We start from the raw sequence: 27,025 nt of genomic DNA, 5'->3' as shown, positions 1-27,025 counted from the left end.
ATTAGAATTTGCAATTTTTTAGCTATTAGTGTTAATAATATAGTGATTTGTCTCTATGCGGCCAATGACATAGACTAACAATAAAATTAGCAATTCGCCAAGTTAAGCTTAAGTGTTGCCTATTTTATTTTTAATTTGTAGACTTGAATCGTCATATTCCCCTTCTACTAAAGAACCAGAAAGGAAAAGGAGAGAGTTGTTTGCAATGGTCTCAGATCAACCAAATCATGAAAAAGAATTAAACAAAGTAAGGAGTATGACGAGATCCATTCTTTCAGCTCTAAAGTCTGCATAAAATTGGCTTTAAAATCTCCCTTCACGCTTCCTTCTTTCTCCTGCTGTATTTTCTCCAAAAGAAATGATCTACCAAGCGGATAATTCTGTTAATCTGTGTGAACACAAATCTTGGGTTGTCTCCCAGCGGGCAGCTGCAGATGAAATGTGGAGGTGCCTTGGTGAGAGAGCCAGCCTGGTGCTCAGCATGTGGGGGACCTTGGGGGACCTCATCTCAGACGGGGTGGTTAGTACCGCCGACACAATGAACAAATGTCTGTCTCTCCAGAGAGGGCACCGACCATAGACCGCAGGAAGGATTCCACTCAGGGCTCATTTAGTAAACCAGTGAGTTTATTAATGACCTACGGCAGTGGGCGCGTGTTTGCAGGGCTGTGTGTGATTCAGAGGCAGCTGGACCACAGAAAAGGGCCCTGCAGAGGGAAATGCATCAGAGAGGCTGCAGCCCTGGCTGGCTGGCTGGCAGCTCCACTGCAGTCTCCTGTCTCAGCAACTGTTAACTGCTGAAATTAGTGGTTGGACTTTGGGGATCTTACAACTTTCTGGGCGCCCTGGGCCTTACCTTGCAGGGGGTAGATGGTTGCCTAAGTCTTATGAGCTGTGTTTTCAGGGCGGGAGGGATTGTTTCAACTCAGAGAAAAGGGAAACAAAACTTCCAACACCTCGAGGTATCTATGATGGGGGTGAAATGAGCCAATATCCGTTGACATGCTTGTGGTTCTTACCACGTGCCAGGAACAAACTGTCCCAAAGATTAACACTCAGTCCTCGCAATCGTCTTTAAACATGGGATCTATGTCAATCCTCTTTTTACATTAGAGGAGATTAAGACACAGAGAAGTTGAATAAATTCTCCCATGTTACACAGACAATAAGTGGCAGACCCAAGTTTCAAATGTAGACTACCTCACAACAGAGACTACATCCCTACCTCTGTCAAAAATCATGAGCTAATAATGCAACCTAATGCATAAACAAAGCCTGGCTTGGGGGAACACCTGACAGATGTGGCCTACTGATGGTTTGGGCCACACCCGCATTTCTAAGGGCCCAGCACAGACTATGCCAGGGCTAAAAACCTAAGATGAGGAGGGTCTGGTCAGGGTTCATATGAAACCTGCGTTCTTCATTCTCCTACAGCCAATATATCCTCCTTGTAATTCCACCAGTGTCCATAAGAAATAGATTGCAATGAAAGGTTTTGAATGGGTGTGGTAATTCGCAACATTAATCCTAACACTCATGAAGTTGAAGCAGGAGAATTGCAGCAAGTCTGAGGTCAGCCTAGGCTATACATCAAGACCCTGTCTCTGTCCTCCATCCCCTTAGAAGACAAACCCTGGCAGAGCTCCTGAGAACTGAAGCAGGTCCAGCACAGAAACAGAGAGCAGCTGCTGTTGCTGTCTTGATTTGAACACTGATACCACGCAATCCCATAAAACTGAGTTCACTGATTTTAAAAAGATAACTTTCAAAACCTGATCTTTACTGATATGTCTAGATACTGTGTCATGGTAGAAGGAGTGACTAACGCCATGTATAGTTAGACTCTCCTGGAGCTCAGAGACGTCCAGCCAATTCAGAGAGACAGAATAAAATCAAGACTCCTTGGAGTCAGACTCTAAGGTAGAGAGAGGCCAAGGTACAGATCTCCCAGGCCCCCGCTGTGCAGGGCGGTAGTGGATGGCTGAGGTAACCAGCTGCAGCTCCCAGAAAGTATCTACAAAGAATATTTCCATTCCATTGTAATGACACTAACCAGTGCCATGCACTATGAGTCTTGTGTTTTTTCTTTTGTGGGTACAGAGCTGTTTTTCGTTACTTATTTTGTGATACAATTCACATTAAAAAGAAGCCATGTTATTGGAAGCACAGATAAATCAATCTCATTTAGAAAAAGGCTCTGTGGAAGAGCATGTTGTTTTAATATCTAACCACTATAAACTAATAAAAAATCTTAATCCTCTTTCAGAACAGCATATTCATTTTCTTAATTTTCTGAGTTTCATTTTGAAGAGGACCGTGCTAAAATACACCACAGGGACATAAACAGTAAATTCCAGACAATCAGCTGGTTCACCAAATAAACTATAATAAGGATGAAAACTAGAGAGGGGTGAATCAGAGAGATTCAGAGGGAGTGAACAAGACAGCCGAGCAGACCGAGGGCCTTGCTGCCAAGCCTGATGACCTGAGTTCTGTCTCCCAGACTCATGGTAGGAAGAGTGAGCCAACCCTTGTGAATTCTTGGCACCTCCACATGTACACCATGGCATTCACGTGAACACACAAGCAAATGTAATTTAAAGAGAACCATCACTCTCTGTGAGTTCGAGGCCAGCCTGGTTTACAGAGCAAGTTCCAGGACAGGCTTCAAAATTACAGAGAAACCCTGTCTCAAAAACACAAAAAGAGAGAGATCGAGATCCATCACATATACTGGGATTAGGTCCCATCACTGAGACTCTTGCTTTGGGGAGCTGGACCACATTCCCCTGGTTCATGTTTGCTGAGTGGCAAAGTTAAGATCATGTGATTTCTAAGTCACATATCTAATCTTAATAATCAGAGAAGGATCAGCACACTGGCCTCTGGACCCAGGTATCCCCTACATTAGGCCTTCTTTCCCTGGGTGTCGGTCCTAAACCCTGGTCATCCCAGTGTGCTGCCCAGGATGGATGGGGCACAGGTTCTAGGAAGTGACTCCCTTACATGAGAACTGTAACTAGAACATGAGATTATGGGATTGGATGAGTAGACCAGCCAGACACAAAGAGAGCGCTTGAGAAAGGAGAGCCAGGTGGGCATAGTGAGATCCTAATTCAGTTTCACAAAAAGGGAAAAGCCCCCTTTTCCTATAGAGATACACACTGGATTTAAAAACGGAATGTAAAAGAGTCATTTCTCCCTTCTAAGTGTCCGAGTATATTCATAGACATCTCTGAATTCTCTTGATTTCCCTCTCTGGCCTTACTTCTTGGCGCACAGAGGATGAAAACACTCCAGGCTGCCTCAGTGAACACAGTTCTCTGGCCCCACCCTCGGCTGCATTCCTTTCCCCTGGCTTTCTGGCTTCCACCTACCCCTCAGGATTTTCCTGATGATGGCCCCTTTGGGAAGACCATCCTAACACAAGCTCCCTGCTCCCTGCCTGCCCCCCCCTCCCCCGCACCTTCCAGCTGGGCTATGCACCCTCCAGGACATTCCTCAAACATCAGTTACCACCCTGTTTATCTTTCTGCCCTGTCCCTTATGCGGGAGAGGGATCATTTCTTAACACCCTTGAAAGTGTGCCCATCCGGATTAACTTCCTGTGTCTGAGGATTTCAGTTGGGACTTTGCTTTGGTTTTGGTTTTGGTTTTTAACTGGTTTTGATTTTGGGTTCTTTTCTTTTTTTTACCCTCTGGTATGAAGTACTTTTAACATTTATATTTCATTGTTATGTCACATTTTATATTTTGTGAGGTAAGTCCTGATTTTCTTCTTCCTTAACCACCAATGTTAGATTTTTTTTCCAAAAACCAGTCAACATGTATAATTTAATAGTGAATTTCTTTGATTAGCTGGCCTGACTAATCATTGACAAGTACTTTTGATTTGTGTCTAGACATTTTTCTTTGCTCAGAATGTTCCTGTGTGGTGGACACGATGTACCTGTAACAGAGGTGGTGGCAGCACATTTGCTCAGTAGAACGAAGCACACTGTTAACTTTATATTTGTGCAGAACACCTAAAACCACTTTTGCTGCAGTAGTTAGTATGGTTAATTCATCTGCACATTTGTCTGTTAACCAGGCAGAACAGAGGAGATTTATCTAATGAGATACATGTTTATACTTAAATAGCTTTTAAAAAGCAGGATTTCAGGGTTGAATTTTAAGAGCTCTGGATTCTAGTGCCGGATCATTTTCAAACCTCTGTAGAGAGCTCACTACAAGGATTTTTATACTGTGGATGCTGATTGTGCTGTGCTGTGGAGAAAACCAACGCAGCTGTGAGCTCCAGCTTCATAGTGTAACAAGACTCTTTATACAATAGGAGTTAATAAACTTTCTACTCAACTAAAAGGCAATACTTTTTTGAAGAAACCAAAATGTTTATATTTTATACTGCACTTTAATGTACTTTGTATAACCAGGTGCAAGAGAGCTGCCATGGCAGTGGAAATCGTGGTCCTTGGCTGGCATAGATCGGAACCCAGGCTTGTGACTGGGTGGTGCTCTTGCACAAAATGCCGCTTGAGGCCCAAATTCCTGCCAGATTTTCCTCTAACTCTTCCCTTTTTTGGTGGTTTTCTATTGAGAGGAAAATAGCAGTTTTTTATGTGCAGACTGTCTCATCTGTTTTCAGCCATTGTTGTTTTCCTCAGTTTGTGTAGTGAAATGTCTGTGTGGCATGAACGAAAGGCATTTCAGATCTGTGTTGCCAGCAGGTGAGCAGAGCCACGCCTGGCTCATAGGCTCCTGCACTGTCCCCTAATGTCAGTTAATGGCCACAGAATGGGAAAGTGAGGGAGACGGTGGTGCGGAGGAAGCAAAGCAGGTGCTAATTCTCTGCTGTCGTTTTGCTGCAGAAGAAAGTGCTTGGTTGATGATGAGACAGGAATTTGTGTGTAATTCAGGCCAAAAATCAATAGTACTAATAAAATGAGACTTAAAAACTGTTATAAATTAAGAAAATAATACGTTTGCTCCTTTTGCCCCTTCACTATTGCATCACTGTGAATGGTTGGGGTTAACTGTGTGAAGTTTCTACCAAGAAAAGTGTTGATGACTATGAAGTGCACCATGGAATCCTTTGTTTGGGTTATTTTAACACTGATTTGATTGGAGAAAGTTTTTTGATTTTTGTTTTAAAAAACAAAAGCATTTTCAAGCATTCAGTGTGAGCCCCGTGTTTGTGAGTTAAGGGTGCCACTGAGAGCCAGCCGACATCGGAGGGTGACAGTGTAAACGTGTGCTGGAAGACCTTGCAGCCACAATTCTAAATCCCCTTCAGTTTGTCCATCCAAATCTAAACACACTTTTGCTAATAAATATTTGCTTCTCACTAAGAAGTTAACTTGTACCTGTAGAAATGTACACACTTTACACTTCAACTTTGTAGCCATTTAAACTAACCCCTTTTCAATAAAGGGTTATTGTTTAGATATTTAAAAATAAAATAAAATAAACAAATACCTGCTTATCTTTCTCCCCTGCCCCTTATGCGGGAGAGGGATTGTTGCATAATTTATCTGTGATTCCCAAGGGTGAGAAGCAGTGAGCAATGCTGGGGTGTGGCCAAGGTGGGGAGGATGGGAACAAAGAGCAGGGCATCCGAGAGGGTGGACTGGGCAATTGCCCAGCAAGATTTGGAAACACACTAAGCTTAGTATCTTCATGTCTCTGGGGTCACAGCTGGCACAGTGGGATTTACACTTGTCGCATTTAAAAAAAAAAAAAAAAAAAAAAAAAACCTTAATTAAAGCCAAGAACCATGAGTTCTAGTCTCAAATCTGACTGACACTTTTTGTATGATTTGAACAAGTTGCTCACCCTTCTTAGGTCCTTTATCTTTTTCTCTGTAAGAAGGTCCTAATGGCCAGACTTGGTCGTGTACGCCATAATCCCAGAACTTCAGGGGCCAAGGCATGAGGATCCAAAGATAAAGGACAGTCTGAGCTGCGTAGGTAGGCCCTGCCTCAGAAACAAAGCACAGGACTTAGTAAGATTTTCTGTCAAGTCTGTACCAAAGCTGAGTGACACTTGTCACACTACAAGAAAGCAAAGGACTTGGGGGTCAGGAGGAAACTGAACTTCATGCGCTGCTTGTCGGTTGGCACAGGTCATAATGGGGATGCCATGGGCTGCAGACACTCTAGGTAGGAAGACTGGGGGAGTCCAGCACAGGCTGCAGCTCCTCTGTGAGTGAGCGGGCTGGTCACGTCTCTGGTCACTCTCCCTGCAGATGAGAAGCCAACTCTATCAGGAGGAAGACCTATGCTCTGAACAGGAACGCATGAGGAATGAGATCTCGGACCTCACCCAGGAACTCCACCAGAAGGAAATCACTATAGCAACTGTCAGGAAGAAAGCTGCCCTTCTGGAAAGACAGCTAAAGATAGAGTTAGAAATAAAGGAAAAAATGTTAACAAAGCAACAGGTATGTGCTCAGGGCTGACCCAGCCCAGTGCCCATCCTTGCCCTCTCCTCGACTGTCAGGAGCCTTGGGTGCCCCCTAAAACCCTGGACCACTCCACAAAGTATCATCAAAGGAACACTAGGGACCTAAAGACAGCGCATGCAAGGCCAAGCGGTCCCACGCTGGCATTCTCCTGCAGCTATCTCCCACGTCACGTACACGTGCTTCTTTCCGAAGTTGTTTTCAATAGGATCTTTCCACTAACAGCCCCCGATACACACACACATTTAATAGATTGCCATTCATGTCTTAAACATGGAGGCTACAGAATAAAATCGGCACGTATTAACTAAACGTCCACTCAGCACACAGTGTGTCCCCAGAGACCGCAGAGGTTGCAAACTTCAACTGTTACGATGCTACAAGGGATGCTCATGCCCACCCTCCTCCCCGGTTTATCCTTTAAACCTCCCTTCTCCCTTACAAATAATCAAATTCATAGTCTGCTTTTGACAGCATGGACTGTATGGCCCTTCACTCTAAAACCAAGTGATTTTAGAACATAAAACATGAACCAAGACAGTCTCTACAAGAGCAGTTAAAAACAGGAAAAATTAGGCCTCCATCCAGTCAATGGCCTTAGACTGACCAGTTTGTGCCATATTCAGGAAAAGAGCGACTGCCAGGGCACCATGGGCAGGGCACTCTGCAGATGGCCAGAGCGGGCAGCCGCCATGAATGAGTCTCATTTTTGTTTCCATGTTTCCATGTTTTCTAGATTTTGTCAATGAGCATATATTCTAAAACTTACAAAAATAAATCTTTCAAAAGCAAGAGTTTTATCTAGAAATGAGCCTTAGATATACAAAAGAACAGGCCAGGAAGAGAGACACACGTCCATCATTCCAATATTCAGGTAGAAATCAAGCAAAGAAAAAGGACACAAAATGAAGTCCTAGGCAGGCGAGGAAATGCGACCAAAACACCAGAAGGAACAAATTAAGCCATGTACTGCTTGCTGTAAAAGTTAATCGGGCATTGAAAACGCGTAATGAGCGATCTCTTGAAGAAGGGATTTTAAAATCCTGACCCTCCTGGTTATAGTTCTAATACATGAGAAATGGAATTTCGGGCTTGGTAAGGAAAAAAGCAAATCAGTATTTAAGTTTTTTAAATCTAGCACTGCTCAAACAGAAAAAGAGGCCGGGCGAGGGAACGGGGACCCCGACAGGCGGCTCCCTTTTTGCTGCCACAGAAAGGATTTGAACCCACGGGACAGAGCTAATGAACAAGATGACTAGTTCCGCGAGTTTCACGTGTGCCTTTTGTCTACTAATCTTTCAGGTCTCGGATATGAGATACAAAGCTGTCCGAACAGAAAACACGCACCTGAAAGGAATGATGGGAGACCTAGACCCTGCTCGGTACTTGGTAATGCGCTGAATTTACTCCCCCAAACTGAACAGGAGGGGGTTGTCTGGTCGGGGCTGATCGCTCGGTGTAGTCACTGGGCATGCGCCCTCCAGCTGGGCGCTCTCTTCCAGCCATGGTTCGCCCAGGCCGGGATACTTGCTTTGGGCTCGGTTCTGACCACTTCCCAGACATGCAGACCATGCAGTTTCTTGACTTTTAATTCTGAAACCCCATATCCTAGACGGCCCAACTTCAGTGCCAACCTTATGCTCAGTGCCTTCCCCACAAACCTGAATCAAAACAATTAGGGCCGTTCTTGCTTGGTTCGTATTTGCCTCTGACTTGTTTTGTGGCTTGCCCCTTTCAACTGGGTGACAAGGAGGAAGTTGGCATGACCAACAGCTCAGGACTTCCGGTACAAAGCAAGTGTTCAGTGATTGTTAACTGAATACATGAATTAGTTCCTGGCTCTACTTGGTCTCACAAACAGGTTAAATGGCCCCAAGCCTCTCATTTGTCTCCTGTGTCTGATGTAGCAGTCCACGACTGGTTTTTGTAAAAGAGCTTTCATTGGTCGAAATATTGAAATATTAGCATGCCTTGCTATCTTTTCTTTTACTCAGAGAAAATCTTACTCTTGTTACTATTTTTTTTTAACTGTTCAAGGAACAGAAAAGGTAAGATAGGAAAATTTGGGCCTCATAGTTGCTTAAGTTGGCCCGCCCCTTTAACCATAATGTGAGCCAGTGGGTTGGGGCCTCAGACAGGCCCCTTCTAGAGTGAATGTTGTGTTTATTTCTATCTTGTTGTGCACCTGTTCTCACATGAGTCCGTATTCCAGCATCAAGACAGTAGAAGCAACTGGAAGCATTCTCCCTTCCTCCTTGAGCCTGGCTGTGGACCCTGTGACTGGAGCACAGCTGGATGAAAAGGGAAGCTTGCTGGTCTCCCTCTCTGCTTCATTAAAACCCTGCCTGTCATCTCTGCCTTTTCATTCCCAACATGGGACACACAAGTGTTTGTCTGTGTCTATCCCAGGTCACCAGAGCCCCGCTGAGGGGCTTCACTCTGCTCCTGTAGGCTTTTGGCTTTACTCATTCATATTATTTGATTTTCTAAGAACTGAAATGCACAAAGATACATAAAGCAGCCGCTAATTACCACACCCCTCCCCCCAGTCCCACTTGGGCAGCAGAGGGCTCTGTGACGGCAAGCAAGTGGTGGCCCCTGTAGCTTGTTCCTGAGCGTTCCCACAGAGAAGGTGGGGAGATAGAGTCTCCTATAAAGTATATGTGAAACTCGGGTGCTGCCCAGAGCTGACCTCGAGCTGTGCGTGGAAATGGCCCTCACCGAAGCTATCAGTAATTGTCTGTGAATGAACCACAGTGTGCACGCAGGTGGCTTCAGGGCACGTTTTCTTACTTTTAGCCTTCCTACCCCGCCTTCCACATCGTGTCCCATGTGCCGGACAGTATACAGTGACTACTCATTAGTATTTATCACTTTGTATATTTAGACACCTCTAGAAACACACATACGTGCTTATTTGGGGATCTTTATTATGAAAAAATTAGTGTCACAGGCATAGAGGGATGGCTCACAATCTAAGAGCATTTGCTGCTCCCGTAGAGATAGCTTCTGATTCAGTTCCCCGCCCCCACACGGCAGCTCACAGCTACCTGCCAAGTCCAGTTCCGGGGTATCTGACGTCATCTTCTGCTCCCCTCAGGGCCCTGTACACACAAGATGCACAAATGTACACACAGAAATGCATAGAATTATTTTTGAAAAATTAGGTTCACATAACTCTGCATGTCACACTTCTGTGATTTGCCTTTCCACACCAACCGGCTCAAGCATATTCTGTCCTTTACAGTGGGTGGTTAATATTCCACAGTGCTGATATATCAAACCTTATTAGACTGGTTTTCATAAGTATTTTAGCCCTAGTGTATTTGACTGTTTTCATATTCTCACCTGGAAAAATCGGTCATCACAAAGTCCCAACACGTATGTCTTGGAGCAGCTCCTTGAGGAGGAACCATTGGCTCGCAGGATATGTGTGTCTTAATGTTAATGCCATTATCATCTTTCTCATTCATCGCTGTGCTTTTTCGCTGCCGGTATTATTACTACAGCAGTTTTTTCTACGGCACTTTGATTTTCATTTCCCTGCCATAGGTGGGGAAATTGTTTCCTGCACCTCTTGGCAGTTTCTAACAATATGAATTAGATATGCTTTATAAATATTTTCGCTGATGTAAGGTTTTTTTTCTTGTCAATTTATTGAAGTATTTTCAAAGTCTGTTTTCTGTAACTTTGTATTTTTGCCAAAGAAGTTTGACTTTGACTCGCCAGAAACCACTCGCCTTGATGGATATACGTGGAGCTGCCGTCTTTGGTGACAGGGTTTCTGCATGTACCTGTGCCCTTTTGTACTTTTTCACAGGTTTTATATTTTCCATCCAATTGTTCGATTCATTTAAATTATGCTTTGAAATGCAATGTGTAATAGCACAGTTAAAATTTTCATATAGACTAAGCTCAACGCACCAGGTTTCTTCTTGTAATTTCCTGTAGATTCTATCTGGAATTGAATTCGTTTTTGTATTAACTTGGAAGACAAAGCTTTCGTTATAATAAGATATAGAATGATTCCCATTCCTTTATAATACATTTCCCAATAATACAATTTTCTTTGAATAGCTCCTGTCTCCTTCCTTTAAACCATTTCCCAAGTTATTTACAATTCTTCTTGCTGTTATAAATAGAATATCTGCTTTTGCCACATCAAGCAGCTAATTGCTAGCATAGAAGGAGGTCCACGGTATGTTATTCCTTCTAGAGCAGTGGCTCTCAACCTTCTTAGCGCTGTGACCCTTTAATACAGTTCCTCACTTTGTGATGACCCCAACCATCAAATTATTTTCATTGCTACTTCATAACAGTAATTTTGCTGTTAGGAATCATAATGCAAATATCTGATATTTCCAATGGTCTACACTGATCCCTGTGAAAGGGTCATTGGACCTCCAAAGGGACCACGACTCAGGGCTGAGAGTTGCTCTGTTAGAGGAACTTTGTTAGCACAGTGTAGCTCTCAGGCTCTCTCCTCTTCTGCGGAGCTCACACCCATCCCTGTCATTGCCAAGGTATCCTTGCTAGGACCTCCGAGAAAATCTAAGTCGCCGCAGCACTCACAAGCAAATTATCTAGTTTCTGTCTATAAATGTCACACTTCTGGAGGTTTGTGGGGTGTGAATTTGTTTTCAGTCCAGGATCCTTTGTGGTTCTTTCTGCCCTGTTATGAAATGCAGCTGCTAGCACTTGTCAGGGCCTTGGCGACAGAGGTGGCTGTGCGAGTCTTCCCCTTGCATTTGTCGACGCGTCAGACACTATGGTCGACATATTTCCCAGTTTCTGTCCAATGTGGGTTCCAGGGATAAATCTTCCTAGTTCTAAATTAACTTGATATCACAGTGTGTGTGCTTAGGAGCAGGACTCTGGGAGGAGGCTAGAAGTCCCAAGGGACATCCTCAGGGCATGTTCCCTCTAACCTCGGTGCAGGAGGTTTCTGCACAGGTTCCCTCCCCCTCCCCCTTTCCATCTTCTCTCCTCTTCCCCCTTCTCTCCTCCCCTCGCTGGTCTGTGACAGTCTCTGCTGTCCCCGGCAGCACCCCAGCACTTTGTCTCAGTGTGCTGTGGTCCCTGTTTTCCTCACCCATGATGCTCAGGTCAGATTTCCCTTTGCTGGGTGTTCACTTCAGGACCACTGTCTCTGAGAAGATGCTGTTCTCAAATAAGGTCAAATCATGAGGGAGTAGGGGTTAGGACTTCAACAGGCTTTTGTAAGGAGCCACAGTTCAACCAATAATAGTCACAAGGGTGACACTTTATCTGAGGTGAGGTCTGTCCGTCACTCTCTGTGTGCCATGGTTACAGACGTGAACTACCGTGCCCAGTTCCTGTTTCAGTTGCCTTTCTTACGCTTGGGCTTAGATAGTTGAACTCATTTTCTTCTGTTTGTTTCAGTTATGACGCACAAGTTTCTTTTACTGACACGTAAAAGCAATGGCTTTGAGGATACTATTACCTCATTTATTTTTAAAATTTTTAACTTCTATTTTTATTTTGTGTGTGTAATTGTCTTGGCTCCATCTATGTCTGTGAACCACATGTGTGAGGAGCCTGCGGAGGCCAGAATAGAATATCAGGTCCCCTGGGACTGGAGTTACAAATGATTGTGAGCCACTATATGGTTGCTGGGTCTTGAACCTAAGTCCTCTGGAAGACCAGCCCCTCTCTCTAGCCCCCTATTTAATTTATTATTGGAGTTTACCAATTTCTTATTCCTTGTTTATTCTATTCTGTTACTTCTCAAATGTCATGAAATGAAGAAAACTCTACTTCTATGTATTAAAATTCTGCAAGTACAAAAAATTCATATTCAGATAATTAAGCAATGATTAGAATATATAAATATAAAATTAAGTGATTAGAGCTGAAATTTCACCCTGGGTAGGAAGAAACAAAATATATACATATATACATCATTATTTTCAGCCTCCTGACATTTGTGATATTTGAGTAATTTTAAAATGACAGCTGTTTTATTTTCTTTTTCTTTCTTTCTTATTTTTAGTCTGCGTGTATGTTTATGTACCACATGCATGCATTCATGCATTGCCCACAGAGGTCAGAGGATGTCTGAGCCCCTGGGACTGGAGTTAAGGATTAGGCATAGTTACAAACACCAAGTGCATGCTGGGAACCAAGCCCACATCCTCTGCAGGAGCAGCCTGTGCCCTTAACCACTGAGCCACCTCTCCAGCTCCCGCTCCATTTCCTTTCCTGACAGGAAACTACTGATCTTGAGATCGGTCCTAACTAAATAAATACAGATTTGAGAACATTTCTGATTGCCTAATTCTGAAGTAACGTTGCCTAATCCTTACTTCCTTCTGTTGAGGAGAAGAAAGTTGATCAAAGATGCCTGAGAAAGCCCTTTGTTATGTCACTGCCTTGTGGGCAGCTTCCTCTGGCTGTGGAGAATGACTGGCTGGCTCAGGGTGGCTAAGTTTCTCCAAGTCTTGGTGAGCTGCTTAAATGTGCTCCGCAGAGTCCTTATCCTCTGCCTTTCCTAGATTGTCTTAGTGTGCAAGAAGACAGTAAGGAGATGTAGCCCTTGGCACAAAACAAAACAAGAAAGCATTTTAGAAGCTTAGATGTGCTATCGTATAAGTGGTTTATAAGCTGGTTCTCAGTGCTGACATTAATATGACGGTGCGGTTGATTATCAATGTGCAGCTATTCAAAAACGTGAGAAAGTTGGGAGGACGTTGAGTGTTATTCTACGTGAACGGTTCTCAAAGCTTGGAAATTCAGGGACTTCAAAAAGAAATGTCTAAGCTCCAAACATTTAGTTCCTAGGCCTTGAATTCCAAATGTTTGGAGCTTCAAAAGTGATGGGCTAGCCAAGGCAAACATTTGGTGCTAAGGTATTGCCCTTCTGATCCTGTAGATCAGAGAGAACTGTGGTCCCATAGGCCACAATGCAGCTTGGGGTGGTCAACTCACAGGATGGAAGGACAGAAGTGGACAAGAGATCATCGCACACAGCTTTCCCACAACTTGCTATGTGAGAACAGAGACTATCCTACAAAGCAGTACAAGAAGATCATAAATACACACACATCACACATACTCACACACCCCTTCCATGGAAACTTCTTATAGTTTTAAACAAAAACAACCTGAGAAATCTCTAAGCCTCTTGTTTAAGCCATTTATTTTGTGATTTAAATATGCTTTATTTTACAATCTGGGGCGGTGCATTAATATCCCGGCAGCAAATCTCTGCCATGAAATGACATTGCTCCAAATGTGCACCGTTGTCACTGTCTCAACTGCAAGATCAATGCAGCAAAATAGTGCAGAGTCCAGTTCAGTTCAGCATCAGTTCAGCATGCGATCTGTTACATCACCTGGCAGCGGGCATGAATATTTTAATCAATATGTAATTGGAATAATTGGAATGATTTATTATTTTTACTGTTCTCTCACTTTTATAGCAAAATTAACTCAAAATAAGCTAAAGAATTAAAGTGAAATAATGAAATCATAAAACAAATAGAAGAAAGTGAAAGTAAATATTTAATAGCTCTTTAAAAAACGAAAATCACAATGTGAGGCAAAGAGGCAGGAGTTAAGGAAAGAGAACCCAAAGTCCTTTTCTAGACAAAACATGCCATGTACCACAATTAAAACCTCATAAATATATGTTTAAAAACCACAAAAACCATATTTTCAACAACCAGAGAAACACTGTACTGCTGCCTCTAGTGTTAAAGGATACTTTAATATTGGTAAGCAGAAACTCCAAAGTGGGAAAATCACCAAAGAATGCAAAAGCAACTGAGATTCTGTGGAGTGAAAATCACCAAGGAACATGAAAACCTATTTGACTTCAGTGGTAAAGGCTGCTGTTGAGTTACCATTACCAAGATCGCTTACAAACCTAACAAAATAGTGATATCAGATTGTGAGGGTCATAAAATAAGATCCTCAGCCTACTGTTGGTTGGAATTTATGAGATTTTTTTAAAGGATTTATGTGTGTGTGTATGTGCGCGCACGCGCGTGCCCATGTGTGCACGCTCACGCCTTGTGTGTTCACGTGCCCTTAGAGACCAGAAAAGAGCATCAGCTCCCCTGGAGTTGCAGTTCCCGGTGGCTATGAGATGCTGAAGCTGGAACTGAACGCTGGTCCTTCAGAAGAGTAGCAAGTGTAGCCTCTGAGCCGTCCATCCCTCCAGCCTGAATGTGCGAGAGTACTGAGTGGGATTAGCACTTCCCCTTGAGCTCCTCAAACACCTTCATTCAGTTTATTCTCGTATTTTAAGGGATTCCAGTGCAGGCCTGTGTATGAGCAGCCACAGCACCACTGATGAAACAGAGTCAGTTGTCAAGATTTGACACATCTTTAATGCAGCTATTAAGAGTCTTCTAAAATATACTTTAATTAATTATATTAACATTTTACATTTAAAACGTTCAGGAGGAACAAAGAGTTCACAAAAGCCACGTCACCTAGTTCAAATAAAAGGGGCTTCCCAACACATGAGTCCAAACATGTGGAAAACGTGTCATGTGTGAGGTCATTCAGGGGGGTTTGTTTTACTCCCCAGAGTATGGACTTCACTGACAAGGAGCAGTCACGGTACCCATCGATTAACAAACTGGAATACGAGAATGAGAGGCTCCGAAGCGATCTTGCAAAGCTCCGTGTCAATGGGAAGGCATCGTGGCCTACACAGAGCAGCTACGATGAAGCAAGAGCAAGCGCCTACCAGAGCCAGCTGAAGACGGAGACCGCTGGAGACAGGTATGCTAGCTTAGCCATAAACAGGCATCAGAAACGCCTTGTGGGAAATTCCTCAGTAGTAGAAAATGACGGCTTCATCGGCTGTTTACATTCTGTCTAGTAGTGATAACACAGGAGTCTGGGCACACTGTTTTGTAAGTACACACCGCAACAGCTGGGCGGAGAGTTCCCAGGGACTTTTGTTCACGTCATTTCAGAACAGTCATGCAGGAAGACAAGCAAGAAATCCTTTTAAAGTTGTGAGAACTGAGAAAACTAGAAATTCCCCCATTAGGTATGAGAAAGCAAAACATGTGAAAGGGTCACTTCTGTCTGTCCTCCCGTAATACAGATATTGCCATGGTAACCGACAGCTGGTCACGTGCTAACAAGGGCCCTATGGACAGTAAGAGAGTTCAGTGCATGGAAGATCAATGCCCATTGTCCATTTTATTCTCACGATCTCTAAAACATCTTAGCTCACACCCTAAGTCAATGTTAACCATGAAACCTGCTAATTAACTCAATTTTCACCAACGATTTATGGAGTCAGGAGAGTCTCTGGAGGAGGTTCACTGTCCCCCCCAGTCTCATGAACTCCTCAGCAAAGCGATTCTTTTTCCATTGAACTCCTCAGAGCACTGTGGGTTTCGGAGGAGGGCTATGGCTGCCTTCACCACACGCTCTGACATGAGCCGTTCGTGTGCTTATGAAAGTCCCAAGCACACTGAACTTGCCCTCTCTGTCCTTGGAAGGCCGAGGTCCTTGGTGTGGATGCTTAATAATGTTTTCATGGTTTCTTGTGTGTAGCGTGTTAGTGGGATTGTATGAAAGAATCTGTGTAATATGTGTAGTGGCATGAATGTTGGCCATCTAATAAGCACTAATATTAGTAGTAGTAAATTGCATTTATAATATTAATACCTTTATAAATTCATGGTGACTAAAACATGTATTTTAGTGACTAGATTAATCACTGAACCTGAGGTGTGGAGAGGGTCATGGCAGGCTCATCTTGGTAGCTAAGCAAAATCTATGGAACAGCCCCAAAGAGGGGGAAGTTTATTCAACACTCTCCAGTTCTAGAGCAATGCTCTCCCTTCCCTACTTCAGTCCTATAGGTACTAGAAGGATGGATTCTTTTGTAATTTTAGATTTATTTTATATTTATGTCTACATTGCCCCATGTGCATGCCTGGTGTCCACAGAGGCCAGAAGACATTGCTGGATCCCCTAGAACTGGGGTTCCAGATGACTGTGAACTGCCATCTGGGTGCTGGGAACCAAACCCTGGTCCTCTGCAAGAGCAATTTCTATGGGTTGGAGCCATCTCTCCAGCCCCTAGAAAGGTGGATTCTAATCATTCCAATGCTTGAAGTATCAGTCTCTCCAAAGCCCTAAATTAACCCCTCTATAGGTAGTGGAGAAAGGATCCGGTGGTGGAGGTGTTTCGGGGGACACTGTGTTGGGGGGACTTTGGTGAGGATGGCACTCTAGTGGTGCTATGGTAGGAGTACTACAGGGGGTGCCAAGGTGTGAGCACTGCGGTGGAGTGCCACGGTGGGTTGCCTGTGATGTCATAGTTGGGAGTGCATGGTGCGAGTGTCACAGTGGAGATGCCTTGATGAGGGTGCCATGGTGGGGTACCATGGTGGGGGTGCCATGGTAGGGGTGCTATGGTGGGGTACTGTGGTGGGGGTGCCGTGGTGGGGTGCTGTAGTGGGGGTGCCATGGTTGGGGTGCTGTGGTGGGGGTGCCATGGTTGGGGTGCTGTGGTAGGGGTGCCGTGGTTGGGGTACTGTGGTGGGGGTGCCATGGTGGGGTGCCATGGTTGGGGTACTATGGTGAGGGTGCCGTGGTGGGGTGCCGTGGTAGGGGTACTGTGGTGGGTACTGTGGTGGGGTACCATGGTGGGGGTGCCGTGGTGGGAGTGCCGTGGTGGGAGTGCCATGGGAGGGTTGCCATGGTTGGGGTGCTGTAGAGGGAGTGCCATGGTTGGGGTGCCATGGTGTGGCACCATGATGGGGCTTCCGTGTAAGCACTGTGGGAAAAATGAAGAGGCCTCTGGCCACAGTCAAAAGCCTGTCCTCTAATGGCTAAACACATGCCGATCTCTCAGTAGCACTGAAAACCTGTTCTAAGAGGTCATTTCTAATCTAGAATAAGAACTCACAAAGCATGTCCCTACCTTCAGTCTCCCAGCAAAGTCCAGCCCTAAAGACGCTCGGAACGATTGTGGCACTGCTGGCTGACCTCAGCGAGTCACTGAGGGCCTGGGCTCCCAGGCCCATCCTTACTGCTCGAGCAAGTCTGGTAGCGTCCGGTGAGGTGCTGTGCCAATGCTCTGAAGTTTGTTAGTTTAAACATACTTTTCTTGGCCCTTAATCTTTCTTTGCCAGGCAGTGCAGATGTATTAAAAGTGCCGCACAAAAACAAGACCGTGGGAGACAGAGGCAGGAAGGAGTAAAAGGCGCTGCGGGAGATTATCTTAACAAGCAGCCTGGACTACTGGTTGCAGGGCCGGGCCCTGCCGCTTCCATTTGCTGCAAGTTTCATTAAATTTGTTTTAATGCCTCGTCTGATTTCAGTGTTCTTCAGTGACCTGGTTTTGAAAAGAAACAGCATTTCAAACGGTCTGAATAAATTGTTGCCATGTAAAACCCACGATGGGGAAGAGTTGTTGACATGCAGGAACACTGTGAGCTCAGCAGCAGAGAACTGGAAAGCAGAGAGCTCCCTGATGATGCGAGCAGTGGAAGAGAAAGCCTTTCCCTCACAGCCCAGCTCAGGGAGTCAAGTAGCAAGATCTATATGCACATATGTGTGCATGTACATGGGTGTGCGTGTGTGTGTGTGCACACATGTTTGTATATGTGTGTATAAATATGTAGTGTATGTATGAGTGTGGTATATGTGTATATGAATGTGTGTGGTTATATCTATGTGTAGTGTCTATGTATCTCTGTGTATGTGTGCATGTGTATGTATATGTATGTATGCATGTGTGTATGTATATATAGGTTATGTGTATATTACATATATATTATATGTGTGTGACTATGTATATGTGGGGGTCTGTGCATGTAAGGCATATTCATATGTTTGTCAGACATAAGTTAACCAGACAATGACCAAGTCATCTTCACATAGCAATGGCTTAAACTATTTGGTGGAAGAAAAATAAAATTGCTTCATAAATCTCAAGGTCATTGTCTAAGGAGATTCTCCCTTGTAATGGAGGAAGACTGGCACAGTCTGTAATATAAACAGTTATTTATTCTTAACTTTTGTCTTTCATGCCTATTGGAAGATATCTCCATGTTAGCTCACTTGAAATCGGGAGCATTTTCAGGCAATCCAAAGCATTTAGTTTCTAGAATAAAAATCTATCCATCACTTTAAAATTGTTATGAAATTTAATGGAATTTTGTTAAGATGTTCTGAGTATTATTCTTTAAAAAATAATGTCTGGAAGTTGCAGGAGACTTTACAAGCTGATTTAGAGTACTGGGGCCCAGAACTGTTAATACAGAACTAATTTTAATGACAAAACAATTTTGTCATAAATGGGGCTTGTCTTCATATGAGAATACACATTTCAAAGTGAAGTCACGGGGGCTGGAGAGATGGTTCAGAGGTTCAGAGCGCTTACTGCCCTTCCAGAGGACCTGGGTCTGGTTGCCACCCACATCAGATGGCACACAGCCTCCTGCAATTCCATTCTCAGGGATCTGACTCCTTCCGACCTCCACCAGCTCCTGCATGCAAGTGGTGCACACAAGCCCACACAGGCACACACACACACATGTGCATGAAAATCAATATATCTTTTAAAAAGTGATATTCTTGGTTTAAATTTTTATATTATGAATCAAGAAAAGATTAGTAATCGGAAACATTCATCATTAAGATGGCTTCATGTTTAGCTAATAAAGTAAGTGTCTAATAGGAAAAGGCCACAAAATTAGCAGGCTTGTCATTGCTGCTTGCAAGGTCCCTTGTCAAGGGATGAATCTAAAAGCTGAAAATATGTATGAGAATTTTGTTCTGTGTATTAACCAGTAAGGAGCAGAACACAGAAGACTACAGGCTCCAGGCCTGGAGAGAGTGCAGGTCACAGCTGGGGGAGCTTCTGTGGGGTGTGAGAAGGTGAGACTGGGAGGTTGGTGATAGGTGGTGGGTCCTCGTCCCTGGCTAGGACATCATCCCGTAGCCCAGAAGGAGGACCTGGAGAAGCGGCATGGGAGGCCTGCATACCTCAGACAGGACTTCACACTCCATGAGGAGTTCTGCCTCCCGTGCAAGCAGATGAGCCTGCCACACTTGGCGACCCTGGAGCAGGGCCTATGGGAAAGCCTATGGGAACAGTGAGACGTGAGAGTGGATAGCAAAAGCCTTCTTGCAATAATTCTTAAGCCCTCTTTAAATGGATACGTGCAGCATTTTGTGCAAGGTGGTTTTATGAAGTATTTGAATGGCTATGTCCTAGAAGGGCTTTCAGCTGTAAAGATGATTTAAGCCAAAGCACTTTACTTCATAATATAGTTTTCTCCTTCAATCTCAATATTTTATTGATCTTATGATATAAAAAATATTCCTATATAAATCTTAGTAATTAGCACCATAAAGCCATCTCTGTGCACTCACAGCAAAATGGGTAATTGGGATAATTATTTAGATAATTTAGAACAAATAATACTTTGTATATAAAATCTCTCACAGTCGAGATTGTGCACACACACTCACACACACACACACACACACACTCTTCTCAGAGCACCTCCACTATTGTCTTGTTTTTCCACCCTGAAGTGTAGACACTAGGTTCAGGCCAGAGATGATACACAGGTTCATTATACAATTGTTACTGCTCAATCTGAACTGGGAGATGTTTCTTCTATTGTTCACATCATAAACCATGTTATTTCCATTTAATTTGCTCCTCTGTTTCCATGGTAAAATTATGGTGTGGGATAATAGGGGGAAAGATTTATCTCAAGATAAGTAAAGCCAGGAAGCATTTGTTTCTCTGCGTTGATCTGCGGCACCTAGTGCTATGCTCCGTGTCATTTGTATGCACAGACTTGAAGAATCCCGCATAAGAGACAAGTCTGCATGGCCTGGGCTTTGGATGAGAGGAGAAAAATACAGTGTGGGTTTTCAAATTGTATCAAAACATCGCTTTGAAAATGGTTGACACCTGTGGGAAATCTGGGTTATTAGTAAGGATAAACAGCTTTCAATTCAAGAGATTTTTATGTTTCATGGTCTTTGGTGATTTGATTAAACTGAAGCCCCACTTTCATGAAAGACATTCACTTAGCCAAACAGGCCACGTGGGGTAGTCTTTGGCCCAACATTAAGGTTTGTTGTTTTGTTCCCCTATCCGCTTCTATGCTCGGTGTTTTTTTTACTTATATCTTCCACCTGATATTTTAGCACAATAGGTTCCATAGTGTGCTTTGCATTCTTCTTGTGGGATTTGACCTCAGGAAAACTTGAGTTCAAAGTTACTGGTTCCTAGCAATTTATTCTCATTTGTAAAGTAAACGACTGTTTTTGGGGTTGACAATTTGGTGCTAGATAACCAGCAGTTTTCCCTGGGAGACCATTGCTCCCTCTCAGCATCCCTTAGTTGCCTATGGTTTTTTGTATAGATCTGAGGCACCATAGGCTTGTCTCCATCCACTTTGCCAGGTCCATTGGCGCGGTCCCGGTTCAGCTCACATTTGGGCGGTCGTGATGGTGAGACTTTATGGGTGCAGCTTCTGACGTTTCTAGGAGGGACAGTCTCACAGCAAACTCCATCCTCTGGCTCTAACACTCTCTGCTCCATCTTCCGCAGTGTTCTCCGAGCCCTGAGTTCAGGAGCCATATTGTAGGTGTAGCCACTGGGGCTGGGCTCCATTACTCTACCTACATTTTGATGAGTTATTATTTACTGTAATGACTTCCGTCTGTTGCAAAGAGAAGTTTCCTCCCTGAGGGGTGAAGACTGTGCTTATCTATGGATATAAGGACAAATGTTTCAAATGTAGTTGAAACTATGCTGGTTTTTAGTAAAAGTGTGGGTTCTTCTCCAAGATCCATGACTTTACTAGTGTTGGAACGCTGGCGAGGTTTCTGGGACCAGGCATGACTATCCTCTTCCTGAGTGTATCTTCAGTCCAACTAGAGGGCTGTCAGCTGTCACCAAGGCACTGTACCTTAGAGTTCTAGTGCCACTCTGCTCTTTGATGTGAGTCATGGGTGTCACAGTTGTGTGGGGCTATTGACTGCCTCCCTCCTCCTGAGTCTAAAGTAACATTAGACAGACGGAGCTGTTTGTATTTAGGAATATATAAGCATATATACAAGCATGTAACAGTTGAAAAAAGAGGCCATGAGTTTGAAAGAGCGTAAGGTGGGGAATATATGCAGGAGGGTTTGCAGGGAGGAAGGGAAAGGAGGAAATGATGCCGTTATATTGTAATCTCAAAAGTAAAAAACGAGAAGGTTTTTCATACAATTGTAATAAATGACTGAAGATGCACTGCTGTCTCAGAGGAATCTAACCCCACTTAGTGGGGATGGGGACAGAGGAAGGCAGAGACACTGAGGCAAGAGGACTTTGAGTCCAAGGAGAGCCTGGGAAACCCTGTCTCACTTCCAAGGAGAGCCTGGGGGACCCTGTCTCAGATAAAAAAAAATAATAAAGCTAGGGTGCAGCTCAGTGTAGGCACGTGCCTAGCATTCTTTGCAAGAATCTGGGCTCAGTTCTCCAGTACCAGAAAGAAAAAAGGAAAAGAAAATGAATTTTAACTTTCCGGTTAGTTTCTTCATCTGTGGGGACATCCACTTTGTTGTGCTTTTTTGAAGATCAAATGGACATTAAGACGGCATCTGATCCTTATTGGGTGTCTAGGATGCAGCAGGCATCATGTTCCATGTGTTTTACATGCATTGGCCCTCACCTGTCCTAAGAACTCTTTCTCCTAAGTGTGATAGAAAGTCAGAGAGAAGAAAGAAATTGCATGAGCAAGGCACCTGGGAAGGCACTAGTGGGAACCAGGATGATGTCAGAGAATCCGAAGGAACTGGTTAGCACAGAGATGTGGTACCACATTCCAAAAGCCTGTGACATGCAGCGGAGAACTTTAGCTTCTCTCCTTAGACCCCCCACCACCATGGCAGATGTGTTCAGAGTTTTGAGATTTCTGTCAAATTGGCTCCAGTTGTTAGAATGGCCTAGAAATACAGCAGCACAACACAGAATTAGGAAGGCTGAGGCTGAGGACAGTAGGCTGTCCTGCCAATCATCGGGTATTCTGCTTCATAATTCTGCATTCCAAGGTTTTAATGTGAAGTTGGGATTATTTAGACAAAAAAAAAAATATTGTCAAAGAAACACCCAGACGAATGCATTTATTCGTTTGGTTCTCCCTAGTTGGACAACAGGAAAATCAGAACCTTCAGCTACAACAAACATGGCCTTTGGTGGTCAGTTTGGATGAGAGTGGCCTCGTATGTTGGAATCCTTGGTCCCCAGAGGATGGAACTATTTGGGAAGGTTCAGAGGTGCAGCCTTACAGGAGGAGGTTTGTCACTAGTGGGGGAGGGTTCCAAAGACTCATCCCATTACCAGTTAGCTCTAGCTTAGTGTTTGTCGACAGATGTGAGCCTTCAGCTGGCTTTCACTCCACCATCATGGACTCCAACCCTTTGAACCCACAAGACATAAACACTTTCTTTTCTAAGTTGCCTTGGTCATGGTGTTTTACCACAGCAATAGGAAAAAAAACCTAGGATCCTTATGAAGACTGTTGACATCCATTTCTTCTCTTCTAGAATTAGCCAAGACTGTGAGCTGAACAGAAGTCCAACACCGCCGTTACCATCTTTGTCATTCCAGACCAAAGAAATGACAAGTCCCTTGGTTAGTGACGATGAAGTCTTCCCTCTGGTGAGTTTCCAGAAACTGATTTTTCCTTTAAGGGAAGATTATTCAATCCTAAAACCAATATAGAGAAGGATAGAATGGCTTAAAATGTCACTTCTTTTGCTTGTGTTCATTTTGCTGTTTTGAGAAAGGATTTCTCTGTGCAGCCCTGGCTGACCAGGAACTCACTATGTAGACCAGGGTGGTCTCAGAGATCCACGTACCTCTGTCTCCAGAGTGCTGAGATTAAAGGTGTGTGCGGCATCTCTGAAATAGGACTGCAGGATGCAGGATGCTCTGCAGGCCATTTGACCACACCTGTCTCTAGAAGGGAAAGATAACCCAGTGCCCCACCAGGAATCCTGGCAATGCTTTTTGTTTTTTGTTTGTTTTCATTTATTAGGATTTCACTCTGGCTCCGGCTGACTTAGAGTTCACCATGTAGCCCAGACTGGCTCTGGCTGACTTAGAATTCATCATGTAACTCAGGCTGGCTTTCAACTTGTAGTAGTTCTCCTGCTTCGGGTTTGCATGTGCTGGGATTACAGACATAAATCACCAGACCCAGATGGGTCTTAACATACAATAACAGGTATAAACTGAACATGGCCGTGTGCCCAGTCATCCCAGAGAGCATCGTTGTCATGCTAACTTACGTGCTAAGGTTCTATGGCAGAAAGGGTCATCCCAGGAACGCAGATCATCTCCAGCGGAGAGAAAATTCTGTCCTCTACAGGGTGGGAAGGACCCAGTGTGGCCTAGCTGCAGCCAAGAGGCTTCTTGCTATCGGTGAGGGGTGGCACCACCTGGCCTCACCTGGTCCAAGAGTCAACAGAAGCAAGCTAAGTCGCTCTTGATGAGCGGGGCACTCTGCTACTGGATCCATACATCCACCCTCTGGGGCTGCCAAGGACAGAAATGGGACAGGTGACATTGTCCATGTACTAGGTGCTCTATGTCTCCTGGGCTCCAAATGGGGAGTGGTCTATGGAGTGTTCAGGCTTCTACTGCAGGAAACACAGCCTCACTCTGGCTTAAACATCCACAACATGACTTTCCTCGAGGCTTATGAAATGCACATGGCATTCTCTTGCTGGAGATTTTTCTAGAACAGGATTTACCATTCATCTGACCCCAGCAGCAGGATTTCTGACCTATCCTGAACCCATGGGAGAACTCTCCTTTGTTCTAGGCCTGTCAGCCTTCTGTGATGTCCAGTAACGGCATCAGGTTGTCTGTCCAAGAGCACAGGACTTCAGTACATATTAGCTTGGGGTCTATGGATAGCCCTGCCTGCCCCACCAGTCTGCAAGCATGCCACGCCCCTGAGTCTGTGTGGGGCTTTGTTTCACCCTCTGAAGAGTGGGCATCATTTCAAGCCTTTAATTCCTCAGCGTCACTGATTTGATGCTTGTGTTAGTATGCAGGCATGGTCTATTGAGTGTCCAGATGGGCAAAGTCCATTAATTCACTGCACGTTATTAGCACAGGCTGGGAAAAACCTGGCGTCAACAGTGTCCATCCCATGCAACAGACAACTGCTTCTGACCCTCTTTGCCCTGGGTGTTTAGAAAGAGTGTGTTTGACCCATCAACAGCACACACTGCATGTTTAAGACTGTTTCCTTGGACTCTGGTGGAGAGGCTGCACCCAGTACAGTCGGTACAGTTGGGATTTAACACTTGGATGTGTCTGCAGGCCTCTGGTGTCACCTGCTGTGATCTTGAGTTTTTATAGATTGATGAACTTATATCCAGGTTCACTTCCATAAAGCTTCATTCTTCTTCTTCTTCTTTTTTTTTTTTTTTTTTTTTTTTTTTTGGATTTTCGAGACAGGGTTTCTCCATAGCATTTGGTTCCTGTCCTGGAACTAGCTCTTGTAGACCAGGCTGGCCTCGAACTCACAGAGATCTGCCTGCCTCTGCCTCCCGAGTGCTGGGATTAAAGGCGTGCGCCACCACCATCCGGCAGCTTCATTGTTCTTAACAAGTCAGAAGTAAAGAAGAATAAAGGCAGCCGGTGCACTGCCGGGTGCATGCCAGGAGTCCTAGCACTCTGGAGGCAGACACCCAAGTCATCCTCAACCACCTAGAGTTCCCGCCACGCCCGGGCGACCTGAAACACTGTCTCAAAGAATAGTGAGAAAAAGACGGGTACATAAAAGAACTGAAAAATTAATGTGTAATTTAAAAAATAATTTTATAATGTTTAAATAAAACTAATATCCTTTATTTCATTTTTCCTTGTGCAAATATACACTAGCTACACCACAAGAAAGCTGTGAAGTACCCCATACCTCCCAATAAGGGACACTGAGTATCACTCGGATTTCTTCTTCAACTAAGCCTGACTAGTGAGGGAGGATTGCAACAGCAGTCCCATCCTACACACACACACACACACACACACACATGCACACACGCGCGCACGCACACACAGCCACCTCCAGCAAGATGTCCATCTTTATCCAATCTGCTACATCTTCTCTCCAGATCTGGGACTTGCCTTTGTTCTGGATGACTTGCCTTGCGAGTCAGGAAAATGTGTTCTGCCTGGGCTCCCTGGTACTTATGTCCACCCTGGATTTGCAGCTGGTCACTGCAGTTGTCATTCCCAGAGCTCTTTAATGGTGTGGTGTTGAGATGGCTTATACCCCTGAGGGTTACATTACCAGGGACTACATTGCAAGGGGAGGAGGATTCTGTCCAAAATGCAGTGCTTTGTCAAAGCTGTAGGGTTGACTGTCAGGAAGGTGCGTGCCTACAACTGAAGGCTCTGGATTGGTCACACCTCACTTTTCTCCCCTCTCTTCAGTCTCCACCAGATTTATCCCTCCCAGCTTCCCTGGCTGCACAGCACTTCCTGATGGAAGAGGAGAGACGGGCCAAGGAGCTTGAGAAGCTGCTCAACGCACACATCGACGAGCTGCAAAGACACACCGAGTTCACGCTTAACAAATACACCAAGCCTAGGCAGAACAGGCACATATGAGCATTGCACCATTTCTGTTTGCTTCCTCTCCAAAAAAAGGAAGGGGAAAGGCTCCAGTGAAACACTTGCAAAGCAGACTCGTGAAACTGTGAAACCTGGTTCAGTCTCCACTTCTGTATGAAAGCTAGAAAAGCTGCTCATCTCTGCATTTCACACACTAATTGTTCTGTTAGGATAGAATAAACATGACTAGCCCCAGAGGACTTCTTCCCTGTCTAAGGCATAGTTTGGGATTGGAAATGAATTATTTCTGATTTTAATCATGTATGCTAAAGTCCCATTTCCTGTTTAACAGGCAGCAAGAAAGGGAAGCGCTCAACTCCAAACATAAGGAAACTGAGTGCAGCCACTCTGTGCTGGGCACAAAAACCCAAAGGCTTGTAAAAGTGAAAGATGTTTAGATAGATACACTGGCCTATGTAAACTCACTGAGATTTGTTTTAGAAGCGAAGGATGCGTCCTTGATGTTTTTATGTTCACTTTATAGTGGATTCTGACTGTGCACTGTGCACAGCAAAAGTTGCCGTGTCCGATAGTCATGCCGCCGCTGAGCCCAGCAAATGCAGAGCACCCGTTTCCTCTCTCCTCTGTAACCACCCTGTTTGTAGTACAATAAAGTAATGCAAGATTCAGCTGCTTCACAAGTGTCCAGTTTCTACAGCAGTAATAACAAAAAAATGAACAATGAAGTTCACATAACAAATACACAAATGATAATCTGATATCTTGTTCTTTAAAAATGGAACACACAATGGGGGCTGACTGAGAAGCTATTGATAAAGGCACTGGGACTTGTTTTTACAGCATGTTCTGACTTTTGGGGACCCTAGTCTATATGGATGCACAGCTCCCTAGGCCTGGATGTAGGGGGGGGAGGGCCTTGGACTTCCCACAAGGCAGGGTTCCCTGCCCTTTCTCAAGTA

General features: G+C 44.4%; 1 protein-coding gene across 1 annotated transcript in view; it reads left to right on the top strand.

Moving 5' to 3' along the window:
- Positions 1 to 26,689, top strand: part of Deup1 (deuterosome assembly protein 1) — a 70,415-nt gene extending 43,726 nt beyond the window's left edge. Inside the window, exons 9-14 of the mRNA XM_057768033.1 lie at positions 142 to 247; positions 6,245 to 6,439; positions 7,763 to 7,849; positions 15,018 to 15,214; positions 23,021 to 23,135; positions 25,926 to 26,689. Of these exons, the coding sequence (XP_057624016.1) occupies positions 142 to 247; positions 6,245 to 6,439; positions 7,763 to 7,849; positions 15,018 to 15,214; positions 23,021 to 23,135; positions 25,926 to 26,102 (877 nt within the window). The 3' untranslated portion in view covers positions 26,103 to 26,689. The remainder of the gene's footprint in view (positions 1 to 141; positions 248 to 6,244; positions 6,440 to 7,762; positions 7,850 to 15,017; positions 15,215 to 23,020; positions 23,136 to 25,925) is intronic.
- The last annotated feature ends 336 nt before the right edge of the window (positions 26,690 to 27,025 follow it).

This window comes from Chionomys nivalis, chromosome 4, assembly GCF_950005125.1.
Source record: "Chionomys nivalis chromosome 4, mChiNiv1.1, whole genome shotgun sequence".
Taxonomy (NCBI): Eukaryota; Metazoa; Chordata; class Mammalia; order Rodentia; family Cricetidae; genus Chionomys; species Chionomys nivalis.
This window is presented reverse-complemented; position numbering and strand designations above follow the sequence as displayed.